General features: G+C 45.4%; 1 protein-coding gene across 1 annotated transcript; it reads right to left on the bottom strand.

The window, feature by feature from the left end:
* Nucleotides 1–1,774: 1,774 nt before the first annotated feature.
* LOC128707458 (uncharacterized) lies at nt 1,775–6,658 on the bottom strand. Its single transcript, XM_053802410.1, has 9 exons — nt 6,514–6,658; nt 6,045–6,429; nt 4,898–4,999; nt 4,706–4,819; nt 4,314–4,640; nt 3,610–4,195; nt 3,419–3,550; nt 2,084–3,349; nt 1,775–2,011 (listed from the first exon to the last, which is right to left on the bottom strand). Exons 1-9 carry the CDS (start codon nt 6,656–6,658, stop codon nt 1,775–1,777), a joined length of 3,294 nt encoding a protein of 1,097 aa, XP_053658385.1.
* Between the last annotated feature and the right edge of the window lie 8,348 nt (nt 6,659–15,006).

Below are 15,006 nucleotides of genomic sequence, written 5' to 3' on the forward strand. Positions count from 1 at the left end.
CAATTTTTCCGACACCAGCCAGCTCCCGGACGCCACCGAAACCAAGACCGTCACTTCTAATCAGTGGAAAGAAACTGCCCTTACGCGCTGCGCGACACCGGACACACACTGCGGAATTCCGTGACTCAGTTGAATGGCCGCGTCCGCTTACAGGCCGTACTGACGGTGTGTTGGTTACAATTGGGCCGTGTGCTGCGCTGTTGTTGAGCCGCGGGACAGTTTTTCCTTACCCCCTTGCCTGCGTGCGAGTGCGGCAACAGGTGTGCGGAGGCTAAGTCGATCGTTATCAGAGGTGTGCGTAGTCTCCCTCGCTGTGGTCGCTATTGCCCGACCGCTGGAAGATGACACAATGCCGGTGTTTATTTTTCCACCGCCACAAAAACCGAATGCGAGTGCGGTGTTGTGTCTGTAGGAGATTGAAGTAGATTATACCGCAGCTAATGACGTAGTTTGGGGGCTTTATTCTCACAGCTTGGATGCTTAGTTTGTGAGATCGGTAGCCATTATCGTAGAGTAAACCAAGAGCGAAGCATCAAATAAGCACGTGCTAGTGTGCAGTGATGTGATAGCGAACCCAGTTCATGCTATGTAAGGCTAAACTTTTCCTCCGTTTACATGACTTGTTTTATATCTCTTTTTAAAGAAAGCTTCAAAAAATGAAAATTCGTATCTGTCCGTTGATTTCATAAAAACATCTTCACCTCATCGATTTAATTCTTCATGGCAGAAATATCATCCCGAATGTCCTGTGCAATAGCTCTGATCGACAGATCGAAAATGTGATCATTAAAAAGAAAATAGTTCTCTCAATTGTTTTTTGATAATATCAATTTTGAGTCATGGTTTTCAGATGTACCATAATAACACTAAGAAATATGTTTTTACCAATTTTATTCATTACTCAACAAGGTGTCCATCACAGCGAACAGATCGTATGTGGCTAGTAGATACTGATCATTTATTTTTGATACATTCAACAAAAATCTTCAATATTATACAACAATTAAGTGTTGTAAAGTTTCGCAAACAAAAATCCAAATTTTAACTTGTTGGTGTGGAATATTGCGCGTAATTTAAAATTCCTTTCATCATGCGCACATATCGTTACAGCGCACAACTCGGGACACATGTTATTCCATGCGATAATTCCAACACGGCGCTGTGAAGATAACACACGCGCACATCCATTCCAACCCCTTCCCGTGCATCCAAGGCCGGACGGCTACAGTTCTTTCCAAATTAACGCTTAATGGCGTGGTTCCGTTGCAGTTGAATTTTCCTCATGCTTTCATTCGTTTCACAGCAGCGAAAAAAAAAAACACGCGAGAACCCGAACAATGTGGCCGAATACTCGCGTTAGTCCCATGTGTGCGTGTGGTTGTGCATTTTCAGACTCGCAGCTCGTGGACTTTTCCACCCATAAGGGGTGGGTGTTATCGCGGATAGATAACACCACTTCTAAGGCTACCCAGGTGTAACAGATACCGATGACTCAGCGCGACCTTATTGATTTTCGGAAACGTTAGCGATATCGGCAAATCATTTCGGTGTCAGGTATGGAATTCCGGGAAGTATCCCTTGCCTATTCACTCCACATAAAAAGGAATGGGACTCCCCGCCGAATGCAGAATGATGGAATAATTTATTGCTGACTATCGATTACATCACCGTATGGCATTGCCGTGTCCACACACACACACACACACACACACACACACACACACACTAGTATCACGAGTTCCATGCGTCAGGTGTCCTGTTGCAACCGAAACCGTCAGGTCACGTAGAAGAATGAACGCCGCTTTTCGCGCTCCTTCTGCTTCATCTGAGTGGACAGGGTGTTGTACTGTTCGACCGTGAGGTAACGCAGGTGCCGCGAAGGAAAGATCAGTGTCGTTTTCCGACTGTCCAAATAGACGTACCAAACGCTACCCTTCCGCTTGCTCGTCCGCGCCGATAGCTTCGTGTACGGACAGTAGAACGTGACACTGCTGTACGTTTCGACTTTGTGCTGGTGGGACGTTAGGAAGGGAGAAAAGGCTTACTATTCAGTCCACGCGTCATCAACCCCACCAGAACTCACCTGTTCGGCGTTGATCTTCATGCACAGCAGGCCTGTTTTCGTGAGCAGCAAACGAAACAGGGCGTACGATCCTTCCAACTTCACGATCTCGGAGTGTTTTACCAGCCCGATCTCGTTGAGAAACTGCACATCCATGATCAGCTGACGGATTTGATAGTTCTCGTTCACCCGGCGCTGGATAAGCGCCATCTGATCGTGTACATACTGCAGCTCAGCCTGCTTGAGCCCGGCGTTGGCTGTTCGGTCCTCCTCCTCCTTTTGGTGCCAGACAACACTCAAAAACTGGTGACACCGATTGATGTACTTGATCGGCAGGTAGAGAAAGGCATCGATCGAGAGAGGTGTCCCCGAACCGGCGGCACCTCCCTTCGGCTGACTGTTCGAGTACTGCTCGAAGCTCATCAGCATCGATTCGACCATCTTCGTTTGCTCAACGTACCGGAGAAACACGTCGAACTCACTGCGCCGTAAACAGTCCTGAAACACGCTGCAAAAGTATTGTAGATCACTGTCGAAGCTGAGCCGTTCGTACTCCTGCTCGAACAGCCGCTCGTTGATGGCACGCTGCAGGGTCAACATCTCGTCCAGTATGTCCACCATCTGCTCCAGCTGACCGGCGACATCGTCCGGTAGCGTGCGGATGTACACATTCGTACACTCGTCGAGCGTACGCTCAAAGTGCTGTTGAAAGTGGAGCATCGCTTCGATCGAGCCACATTCCGAGAGGACACTGCCGGTTCGTTGAGGCGCAGCGGTGGCGTCCTCTTCCTCGGGAATATCCCCATGCGTAGGGCCGCTGAACACGCTGAAGAAGCTGGAATCGCTGGTCGTGCTGGAGATGCTACTGCGGAAGCTGGAATTCCGACAGGTAAATGTGTCCCGCACGTTCGACAGCGCATCGGTGGTACTATGATCGATCGCAAAGCTTTCGCGCTGATCTCTTCGATCGATGATCGTCTTGATCGCCATCATGATGTCCGGCAGGTGCGTTTTGCCCGGGCTCTGTATGTTAATCTTCACCTCGATCTCCAACCGGTCGTGCCGCCGCGAGGAGAGCTTCAAGATCTGTCGGTTGCTAAAGTCAAACTCAATCTCCTGATGCGTGTAGTGACCCCGGTACATGAGCGACTTGAGCTCGAGCTGTTCGGCATAGATCACACAACGTTCGAAAACGAACAGGTGGCCCTGATACTGTCGCTTCAGTCGCAGATCGTGAATGAACACGGGAAACGCACTGCGGAATTTGCCCTGGTGAAGAATGTTGATCTGGAATGGAAATGCAGACGCTGTTGGAAATGCACCGAAGGGTTTTAGGCACGCAGTACAGATACCTACCGGTTTGTTGTGGTCGACATTTTCGTTGTCTTTAGGATACAGGAACAGCACCTGATTATCGTGGTTCTGATTCTTGAGCACGACGGCCGGTTTGGGTACTCCGAACCCAAGTTCGACTTCATCGTCTTCTGCCTGGAATTGGTGTAAGTGTTACTGCCAGTGCGCTTGATCTATCGCGACATGTGCCTCACCTTTTCACACTGTAGAATATCGTTGATCGTAACCGACTCGTTCATAATGCCTATCAGCGTCTGGAGCCGCTTCTCCGCCACGCAAACCTTGTGCAGCTGGGTGTTCCTACTGATTGCGCCCGGTTTCTTCACCAACTGCTTGAACAAGCTGGTCAGCAGCAGTTGATACCGGGGCAACCGCTGAATCGGCTGCAGTATCAAACTCTTCACGCCCAGCTTATCGCCGTGCAGCTGCTGATGGTCGCGGAAAAACTCGATGTGCTGTTCGCACAGCCGCTGCGACTTGGGATGATACATCGAGTACAGTACGTAGCCGTAGAAGCTTTCATTGTCGAGAAAGTGCACGAACGTGTCGGCGATGTGCTCCACATCGTTGCCCGCGGTCAGTAGCTTCGGTAGGAAAACGTTCCGATGAAACCGGTAGATGTACTGCAGGTTCCCGAACAGGTGATACTTCTTGCCGCTCAGCTCGGGTGGCGTGCGATCGCTGAACACGCCGTCAATGTAGGTGGCGATACCTTTCTCGAGCGTGTTGATGTAGTTTCGCTCCGTGTCGAGCAGTTCCTCGATGAGGAACGAGATTTTACTGCAATGGAAAAGCAAATCAACACACGGTTATCGTGAGCGTGATAACGGGTGCTGCTGATAGTGCTGAGGCACTGAAACAAAGGTGGAATGCGGCGTTGTGTTGAGTAATACGTTACATGTCAATATCACTTGGGTGCAGATGCGGTTCCGGCGATTCCACCGGACTGTCTCGGAAAGCGACCCCTTCGTCGAGGGAATCCACCGATGGGGTAGCGCGCGTTTCGGCGTACTCCTGCAGCCGTGCATCCACAAACACAAAGTCGGAACTGGACGAGGCGTGCGAGGAATGGGACTGGATGTCGTCCTCATCGTCGCTGTCGTCTGGTCGATCTCCTCCGTAGAGTATGCGATGTAGCTCGTCCGGTGTGAACTGTAAAGCGATGATCGTGTTGGACGCTTCTGCTGGTTGGTAGAACTCATCGAATGGTGTTGTTTCAAAGTCACTGGCAAAAAAGGAGGGATCTCTGCTGTATATCTGGCATTTAGAATGTATGGCGCGATTGCTTACGGGCTGTAGGAGTTTAAATGCTTGACGTTGTCTTCGGACAGTCGCAGATAGATGAACTCATTCCAGGTGTCACACACGTCCGCCACGTCCGGCAGAGAATCTTTTTCAAAGTCACTAAAATGTAAGACGATGTTGGGGGTCACATTTCCAGGGTGGTGAGGTAGCAATGCGGATGCGTTTTCCATTACTTACGAACAAATGCTCCACCGACCGGAATCTTCCCGATCAATGCTGGGTGTGCCGGGCACGGTTTTGATGACGCGCTTCTTGTCTGCCATCTCGTCATTCGGCAATCTGCAATAAAACAAAGCAAAATAGCACCCAGTTAGGATTGCTACAATGTACGCCGCCCGTGGTATAATCCCGATTGGCGAAGGCTTCTTTTTCGAGCCTCAGCCCCTTTCGTCCCATGATAAGCAGCGCTTTCAAAAACAATGCGCGACACGAATGCACCCGGAACTCGACTTGCAGGTCGCATGTCACACACGAGTCATATTACTTCGATTCGTTCGATCAGCAGCTGGTAGGTGGTTGGCTCATAGGGGCGTTTAAAAAATGTGCTTTTTTGTGCGAGTAAACTTCCGGAGTGCTGAGTGATTGATATTTGTAAGGCGCGATCACACCCATTTGTGGCCGAAATACGCAATGACTTGCTTGTGACGCAAACGAAATGGATTGTTTGGTAAATGCGGAGAGTCATGCGGATGTGACGCGTACTTTGTCCCTTAAACCGGTTCGTTTTATAGGTGATTTACAAGTTACGAGGAGTTCACTGATGACGTTTACCATGAAAGTTATAATTTTGGTTTTGTTTAGGCAACACTTTCTAGTACTATGTAAGGCTCAAGCACTTAGTGTATCCACTATGTTTGATTCGTAATCCTCGAATCACTCTCCAGCACTGGCGGCTAGAATTTGTGTTAAAGTTTAACAATAAAATCAACAACTAACACTCACAGCTCACACAAATCCAATCCCGCTTTGTAACGCACGAAAAACTCGTCTCCGTCAAGTTGGACATTCCACGAGTTCATTAAACCGCTCCGAGACCTTCGCCACATTCACGGCCACTGGTGTAACTATTCCACTATCAGGGCTTGATTAAGTCACGATAAAACGAACTCTTCGTCTTAGAACCGGCAGCGCGATGCTAATCAGCTGTCTCGGAAGTTGTACGGATTTCGACTGTGGCACACTGAGGCTGCTTGCTTGCTATGGTACAAGTTTGCGAATCAATCGATGATTGAATGTAGTTCAGGTGTATCTATCGCCGCTTCCCCCGTGGACAGGGCTCTCCAGGCGTCCGAGGTACGTGCATCATAATAAACATTTCCCTTACCGTTGGCTAAATTCAGCGCTATCTGCGGTTATCTTATCGCACCCGATAACGCCCTGCTGGACGTCGTCGTTGTTGTCGTTGTCCCCGTCTGTAGCCACACTGGAGCTGAGCGAGAGAGCAGCGCCCGTACCGTCCGAAAGGTTGGATCGTTTTTCCGGCGTCAGGTGCACCATATACCAGGACCGTGGCGATGAACTGGTGGGCTTTTCTGCCTCCGATTGCACGCCGGTGCCCGACGTGGACGCGGTAAGAGCAGATTCATCCAGTCGCTTCTCTTTCCGAAGTCGGCCTGAAAACCGTCCACCGAAATTGCGCTCCAACGATTCGACGGCACGGGTTTCTATTTTGCTCACCAGATGGCGTACACTGATCTTTCGAAGGCTATCTGTGGGTAAGAGAATGTCGAAGATAACGGCGGGCTGGTATGAAAGTCCGATTGGTGAGAGCACCACTTCCACTCGATACTGACCTCTTTTACGCGTTCTTCTTGCAGGTGCTGTCGGATTGTCGTCCGGGTCCGGCAGTACTTCGATTTCCAACTGGGATGCTGCGCTGCTGCCACTGTGTTCGCCGAATCCTAGCAGCCCGCTAATTGTGGTGTACCGTGCACTCATGTTGCTGACGTCGTGTGTCACTCTGCACTCGTGCACATGGTCTACGGTTGGTACGAAATTACGCCGAACCGAACGGTACGAAGATGTCGGACAGCGCAGTAGTCCGCTCACCCTCACAGTAAAATGATATCTGAGTAGGCGCTTAACCGTGGCAGTATGTAAAGGTGCATGTTGCGTGGTACGATCCCCCTAGAGATAAAGATAGCGGAGAGGAAGCCATCGCATTGCTGCGAAATTGTTACCGTTTGCAACTGCCATCAAGCTGGTGAAAGATGTGGCAAATGTAGAATATCTATTTTCCTCAACCTGGTGCGTGTGCTACAGTAACGTGAATTTCGATATCTTTTTTATCGTAGTATAACTACGCTTTGATAAGATGGTACTAAACAGGTATCTTCCCAACACTTTGATAGCGTATGGCTCTGTGTAGAAAGAATGATAGCACGACGAGAGACTTATAGTCTTTACAGTGCAGCTTAAAGTTGTGAGTAATGGCTACTGCAGCTCCTCGTCTAATAATGAGAGGCTAGCTAATTTCAATTGTTTCCCATTGTGTATCACGCTAATAGGCGGCAGGGTGTTAAATAGGCTAATTGCTCCGTCATGCTCAATTCTGTACGATAAGAGGAAACAGTTGAAACGCGCTTCTCATCGCCCTTCGCTTTGCTAGCCGATAGTTGATAAACAAACAGTTTTCACTACCGTCCGCTAGATGGCGCCACTGCAATCCACTTGAAATCGCGTTCGGAATTTATATTTGAAATGCGATAAAAATGTGTGCACTGGCATAAGTTTTTGTTGTTTTATGTGTGTGTGTGTGTTTGTACATTTGTCTACCCTTTGTGGGGTCTACTATGTGGACTATCAATTTGAACGCAAATTGGATCGTGCATGCAGATAAGCTGTGTGGGGGAATACCCACGGCTTTCGGACGTTTTGTCCACTATCGGCAAGATAAGTAAACTCTCGCATAATCATGGCAATGCAATTAGCTCCATGAAAGCAATAGCCTTGGTAGTTGTTTTTTTTCTTGTCTGTTTAGGGATAGCCTACTGAGTCATCTTATGTGTGCTGTTCGTATCTAACATCATTCCTTAACCCTTCAGTAGCACAAGGTATGCCGTTGGCTTGGGGTTTACCAAAGGCTACCTACGCACGAGCGTTCTAAGAACAATCAAGTTCGGAAAAGAAAAGCACACGAAACACTCCTTCCCATTAAGATGCCATTAAACCCGAATAAATCTTTTCCACAAACTAATTTTCTCCGCACGGCTACAGTAGAGAGGAAACAAATTCTCACTTAATTATTCATTAAAAGGATTAGGACACTGCTCGGTGGGTTTCTTGTCCGGTTTCTTTGAAGGATCACTGTCCGGTTGGTTTCCCGGCGAATAAAGCGAATCTCAAGAGACGTTCAAGGCATCCAGCGGGGTTGTGCAGGTTAAGTGTGAGGTTATGTTATCCGTTTTTGGAAAGTAAACACCGAACAGAAGCCACTAGCGAACCGACGCCGTGCGTATAGTGTGGATTAGATCTTCCTAATGAGATATAACCTTGTTTGATAGCCGTAAGGGTGTTAGTTGCCGGTGTGTGTGTGTGTGTGTGTGCATACAAAGACACTTATCGATTCCGGTCACATTTGTGTGTCTAATTTTCGGACAGTCCAGCGCAAGGAAAAAGGGTTAGTTGACGTGTGCGTGAAGATGATTAAAGGTTTCTAAGAGGAACGGCACAACAGAAACGAGAGAGAGAGAAAGAAAGAGACGTGGTTTTAAGGAAGCAAAGTTTCCCATTTATGGCAAACAAATGGGCCGGTAATGAGCGTGTAGTGGGATAGTGCATTGTTTTATATGCCGACAGTGTTGAGAATTAGGGTCCGCTAGCATGACAAACCCGAGATTTGATAAAATTCGTTAGATAGTCGGCTTAAGAGTGTCACACATGAACCGAATATTAAGTGTAATTAAGCGAATAGTCTAAGGGAAGTTGATGGCACGAGTGTGTCTTCTCGGTTTTGTTAAGCTTCAATGAGTTTCCTCTAGCAAGGCGAAGCTTTCATTGAAAATAGCATCGTTTTCAGTGTGCCAACCGACGATTGAATTCTATGCTCATTCAATTAGTTTTATTACACCAAAGTACAAGCCTAAAGGGCACCGGGTTTGGTGCCGTGACCGGGATCAAAATTTCATCTACAGTATTGGACATCTAATTTTATCGCTAGACAGGGTACGAAGTACACAATTGGTAAATTACGACTCAAAACTTCGTTTCGGTTCATCCGTTTGCCGGTGAAACTGTGGAACGGAATCGAAACAACTGTGAGCAACAAAACAAAAAAAAGGCTAATAGAATTAATATTCAACTAGCAAAATTTCGTTAGCGAAAACACAAAGAAAAACCAAACGAAATGTGTGTGTTCACATGTATTAAGGAAAAAAAAAATGCCCAAAAAAAATCCACTTCACTTTCATCTGGCAATGTTTGGCGTCGCTCAGTTGTGACTGGTCGTTGTGAGGAACGGAAGAAGCGATGGGTCTGCCTTCGGAATGGTGAACATACAATCAACTTGTTACCGTGTTAGAAAAGACACACACAAAACAGAACGAAAAACAGTAAGTAAGGAACATAAGAACGCGTTGCGGATGGATGGACAGAACGATGGATGGTCATTGGTAGTTGGTAGCGATTCCCGTCGGTTGCCGTTCGCATCCGCGGTTTGTCTTTCTTGCCTTGTCGAGAATTCGCCGCATGTTGTTGTTGCTGTTTTCCACTGGCCGCGTTCTTCGTTCGCTCATGCAAATGCAAATGGAAAAATCACAGTACGAAAATTAAATTTCCCAACCCACGAATGGGTGTGTGGATGGTTCTGATTCCTTGTCTTGCACGTTGAAGCTGGGTCGACAAAAAGGAGGTCGTGGATACGCATTTCGGATAGTACTTTTTTAGAAAATGACACTTTTGATAGTAAGAAGGAAAGCATTTTAACATCAATAGTGAAGTGTGAATCGTTCAGATATTTTATAGATCACGTTGAATAGTGTTCGAGTATGTAATAATTGATCATAATTGTTTACAGCGGTATGATAGTTTATTATATTTGTATTTATTTTGTAATGTTTCGTTTTCGGTTGTATTTTCTTGTTTGATTTTTAATCTTGTGGAGACTTTGTTTTTGTGTGTTTAAAGTTTTCTTGTATTTGGATGATTTTGTTCATTTTAGTTTTTTGGTTTCTTATTATTAAATTGATCGCTTGTTTCGTTTAACTTTCATAACGCTTTATTTAATAAAATTTGCTTTTTTTAATCACTTATTTCGTGTTCCATTTTTCATGAAACAAACTTCCAACAAAATCACAATAGATGATGAAGTTATGAATTTAAAACAAATCCAAATTAGCTTACAAAATGTTTCCTTGCTTCATCCTGCTCCACCGTACCGCACATTCACGCGACTGACACAGAATTTCCTAATTCCGTTGACAGTTGATTTTAATTTGATAATTTGTTTCCCGCTTCCACATCGCATGGCGGCCTAGCAGTTTTTCGTGTGGTGTATTTAGTCGTCGCACGTACAACCGTCAAACCATCACCCCGTGGTGTGTGTGCCGCCGTACGATGAAGATGGAAAATTAATGAATTTGAATGATATCAAGGGATGGTTTAAAAAAAACACACACAACAACATCACCAAACACCATGGCCCATTACCATAATCCCCGTTCCGGCTGCGGGGAGACAAAAATCCGTGAAAAATCGTCCAGATCAGGCACATCTTGCCACCAAGGTAAACCCCGGTTCGGTAATCACCGTATAATCAATATCCATTCCATGTTCAATCAAAACAATCTGTTGAAAGGCAAAAGTCGCGACTAGAAATGGGCGGCGAATGGCGGCATGGACCATCATGTTTCAGGTCAGATACGTTCCGATCCGGTCGCATAATCAAAAAGGTAAACGTGACAAACTTAATAAGAGTCAGCGGGCAATACTGAGGGAGATCTACACAGGAACTGGGACTGGGGGGAAAAAAACCGACAAGCCTTATAGAAGCCGGGGCCAACGTTATTACACTGCCAACTCATCTTCATTTGCAGTCGAACCGGAAGGCGTATCCCGTATCCAAAAGGGTGCCCCTTTCAGCGTCGTATCGGTGGGTAGACTCGATAAATGACGGACGGATGTCGTCAAATGTTCGGTTTTGCGCCACCAAAGCCACCATCCCCATCGACGACTGCCTGCTACTTGTTACACTTTTGTCACAGTTTTGTACCGTTTTTTTTTTTCCTGTTTTGCTCTCCAGCCGTGTAACGACGCGCATGGGGGAGATGGCTGTAAACGTACCATTTTTCTGGCCTTCGATGGAATCCCGATGAAGCCGTCACTCGGAGGTAATTTCCTCCGAATTAATACCGGGGAGAAAGTTTTACGATGAGATTTCCCATTTTCCTTTTCCGCTGCCGATGTTTCTTTTTTTGCCACTGCCACCGTGTGTTATGCTTCTGGCCGCAAAGGCAAATAGCAATAAATAGGAAACTTTCAACACTTATGCCCGATGGTTTGGCCGGAATTAAGCGCCCATGAAAATGGTAACGGTTACACCGGAATGGTAGCGAAACGGGATTAGCAACATGCAGCGTATCGGAGGTTTAATTGGTTAATTAGACAACCGGATGGCGGGCGGGAATGGGGGCGCGATGGGAGGTCAGAAGTAGCAGGACGGAATCAGTCAGTTCTTATTAAAGGTTGGCCCAACTTTTGGGTGACATTTCCCGTAACGTCGCGGGGATGGACAATCGTCTTATCAATGTTATGACGTTCTCATTAGCTGCAGATGCGATGAAATGTCATCCTTGTCCGCACAATCGGACGACTTTCCCTTTCACCCCTAACGAGTGGCCGGGCTGGTGATTTTAAACAGCATACAAATAGCGCAACCGGGCAAGGGAAAACTACAGATCAAGCACCCCGTTTTGTGCGTATTTTCCAAAAGGCCAACGTGCAAGTGCACATAAAATTTTACGACAGTACTTTTGACAGTTTTTTAACGCTAAAGTTTTGCCCAAATTATCAATCCATGGCGTGTTTTAAGTGCGAATTAAAATGATGCTTCTTTTAAATATTTCTCCCATCTGCTTTTGATAGATTCGAATCAGCTGCTATTTCGATGGTTTAATGGAAAAATGGGATTTAAATAATAAATTGTAGATGTTGTTTTAAGGGTCAAATGAGAAGAATTTTTATAATGGTTATATCTATAAAAAAATATGATCAAAAATGCAAATAAAGTCAACATATTCTTGCTTAACGAAGTCCTCAAACAGCAAAGCAACTTTAGATCTTTTAATCCTAATGCAAACGATAAATTGGTTCTAATGAAAGACTTTATTTGAATTGTTACTACCGCAGCCCATCCGTTTGATTATGAGTAATCTAACATCGCACCTAATTTGATTCAATCCAAAACAAAGCACAATAAAGCGAAAAATTACGACTCATTTGTTCCAATACGAATGAAAAACCATCTACCAACGTTCCGGCATAGCAAAAGGGGTTGAATTTCGTTTGTTTTTTTTTGTATTGAATTCGTTTAAACATTCCATCAAACTGTAGTTGATGGGAGTAAACACGAAACGTACAACAAGAAGGGCGAAACAGTTTAATTGACTTAAGAGTTTTCTCCACGACGAAAGATTCCTTCGCGATAGCAACCAATCATATGGCTCATTGTCCGATTCGGGATCTTCAAATTGTCCCCAGCTTCCGCAGGGTTTTGTTTCTATCGTCATTTTCACCCGCCGTAAACAACATCGTTTACCCTGTAGAAAGGGTTTGTAGTCTGGGAAAAGGCACACAAACGCAACACAGACTCGAACACAGAATATTCAGCCGAAAAAAGCAATAACCGACAATGACTTACTGCAAGGACTCGTCGTACGCCGAAAAGACACTCCGTCATCCACTGAGAGGGGTTGATAACGGAAGGACAAAAAGATTCGGTTTTTCAGACAATTGAGGGGTGTATTGTTTCCCTGGCTGTTTTTCGCGCCGTGCTAGCAAAAACCGGAGGAATGTAAAGGATGGTGTTGATTATTATGATAGTTGTCGAAAACAGAACGGAAGTGGTTTGAACAAAATAATGTAAAAATGAAAAAAATTGCTAAAAAGAAAGGAAGAGCAAGCAAAAGGAATAGGTACCGCCGAGCGGCTGTAGTTGGACGAAGCGAATTAAGATTTTTAAAGGAGAGAACAATCGCAGTAGCAGGCGACAGATTTTGTCACTTTCTGCCCATGCTTAATCAAATATGCTGCATACTTTTGATTGATGGTGAATTGATTAGCATTGTAAGCATTGATTAGCATCATATATTATGTTTATTTATTTTGCCATCGAATGCTCAGCTGTATGGTACTTTTACTAACCATTGATTAAAACAAATGGCGTGGCGTCGAACCACATGTAGTTGGTTCATTTATTTGACATCTTCATCAGGTCTCAATCTCGAACTGTTTTATGGACATATTATTAACTATGTAAAACCTTCCATGTAATCTCAATCGCTAATTAACACAAAGCTTTACTCCTGCACCCATTCTTAGACAAACTTCATTAAAAAGCCCTTACATTAACAGACACGATTCAATACGTTATACTTCAAAACGCCTTTCTCCTGTTGCCTGCTTATTATCGCTAAGCAGAATTGCCAGTCATTCTTGTTTCGTGTCTGAATATTTGCATTTATCAAAGGCAAGCATTCTATCACACTTTTAATTTCCCTTAGGTATTTTTGTCACACGAGGCTTCGGGTGTGCAATGAATCTTTGCTACCTTCCCCTCCGAAGCCATCTTCCGCCGTACACCGGGAAACAAAACGTCGAAGGAATTTCAAAAGATCATCCATCTATCCATCCATCCGGGAGGGGGGAGGCCAGCATCCACGCCCGATGGGTTTGTGTGATGGTGTGTGAGTGAATTTAATTCATTCCTCCGTTCTCCACGGGTGTGTGCGGTTGGTGGGACGCCGCAGCAATCCGGAGTGTATTATCTGCATATGAAGGCAACATTAAAACATGGCCCGTGCCCGGGGGGGAGGGTTCAGCAGCTTCTTCAACAGCAGGATAATAATTACCATATTTATTACAATATCTGTTGACGTGTAAAATACTTTCCTTTCATATTCGAAGAATCTCTTCCCATCATCTTGACGACGACGATGACGATGGTGATGGTACGGGAAGGATTCTGGAGAATTTTCTTCGTCGTTGGATGGCGACGATGTTTGCTAAGTACTTCCGTCCTTTGCATTTGTTTGGCGCCAGGAATGATACCGTACTGCGCTGGTTTAGTTTGTGTCTGGTGAATTGATAGTATTTTTCCACTTTTTATTGGAATCTTGAGTGAAATGATTAAATGAACATGAGTGAAATGATTAAATGAATTGCATTTAGAAGCACCCAAAGAAATTCCGATAAATACAAAGGGACATTCGAAGAAAAATGTTTCAAATGACTTAATAAAACTTCCATCTTAAGCTACTGTTGCCGAAGAAAAAGCCACTCCGGAGGGAATAATCATGGTCATCCTTCGATGGCAGTGCAAATAACCTTCGAGAGTTGGGAAAACCCGCAATCCCGATAGCTTGCCCGACAGTGTTATGAACGGTGTTGGCCTGTTGCTCATCACGGCTAACACACAGGACGAGCTTGTCCGCTTTGGTAAGATTGTATGATTTCCCTTATCAACAAATCACTTATCACTGTCGCCACCTTCAATCCGAGTCCCTTTCGCAGCCGGACGTTGCCAAGTGTTATGGGATCGATTTCCCTGCAGAAAGCAAACAGTGGTTTGGATGGGAGCAAAAAGGGAAGTTTGATTATTCTTCCATATTGGTCACTTGACACGTCTTGGAACCAAGCCCTGGGGGGAATAGAAAAGATGAAAAGTAACCGCACGACATGCATGTCAGGACACACACACACATACGCTTGTACTGGCAACAAAAAAAAAAACAAACCCCACGAATGAAACCACAATAAATGTCTCAATCAGATAATAATTTTTGTATCAAAGTGATTCCGTGCAGCCAAAATTATTTGTCCACTCCCTCCGTTTTTTTATTTGTCACCCATTTGGCAGGAAATGGAGGCGCCTGGTTTTTCGTGTGTGTGTGTGTATGGAATTTGGTTAGTCATCGCCATTCGGTCGCGAGCGGTCATAAATCATAATTCCCATTTTATCTCTCCTGTTTCACCAAAAAAAAAAACCGCCATTCCAAACACGTCTGTTTGGGCCAATTTACCTAATTGCCAGGTATTAGGCAAATTAAAAGGCACGATTTAAGTTCACTTCC

The sequence above is a fragment of the Anopheles marshallii genome, chromosome 2, assembly GCF_943734725.1.
Source record: "Anopheles marshallii chromosome 2, idAnoMarsDA_429_01, whole genome shotgun sequence".
Lineage (NCBI taxonomy): Eukaryota > Metazoa > Arthropoda > Insecta > Diptera > Culicidae > Anopheles > Anopheles marshallii.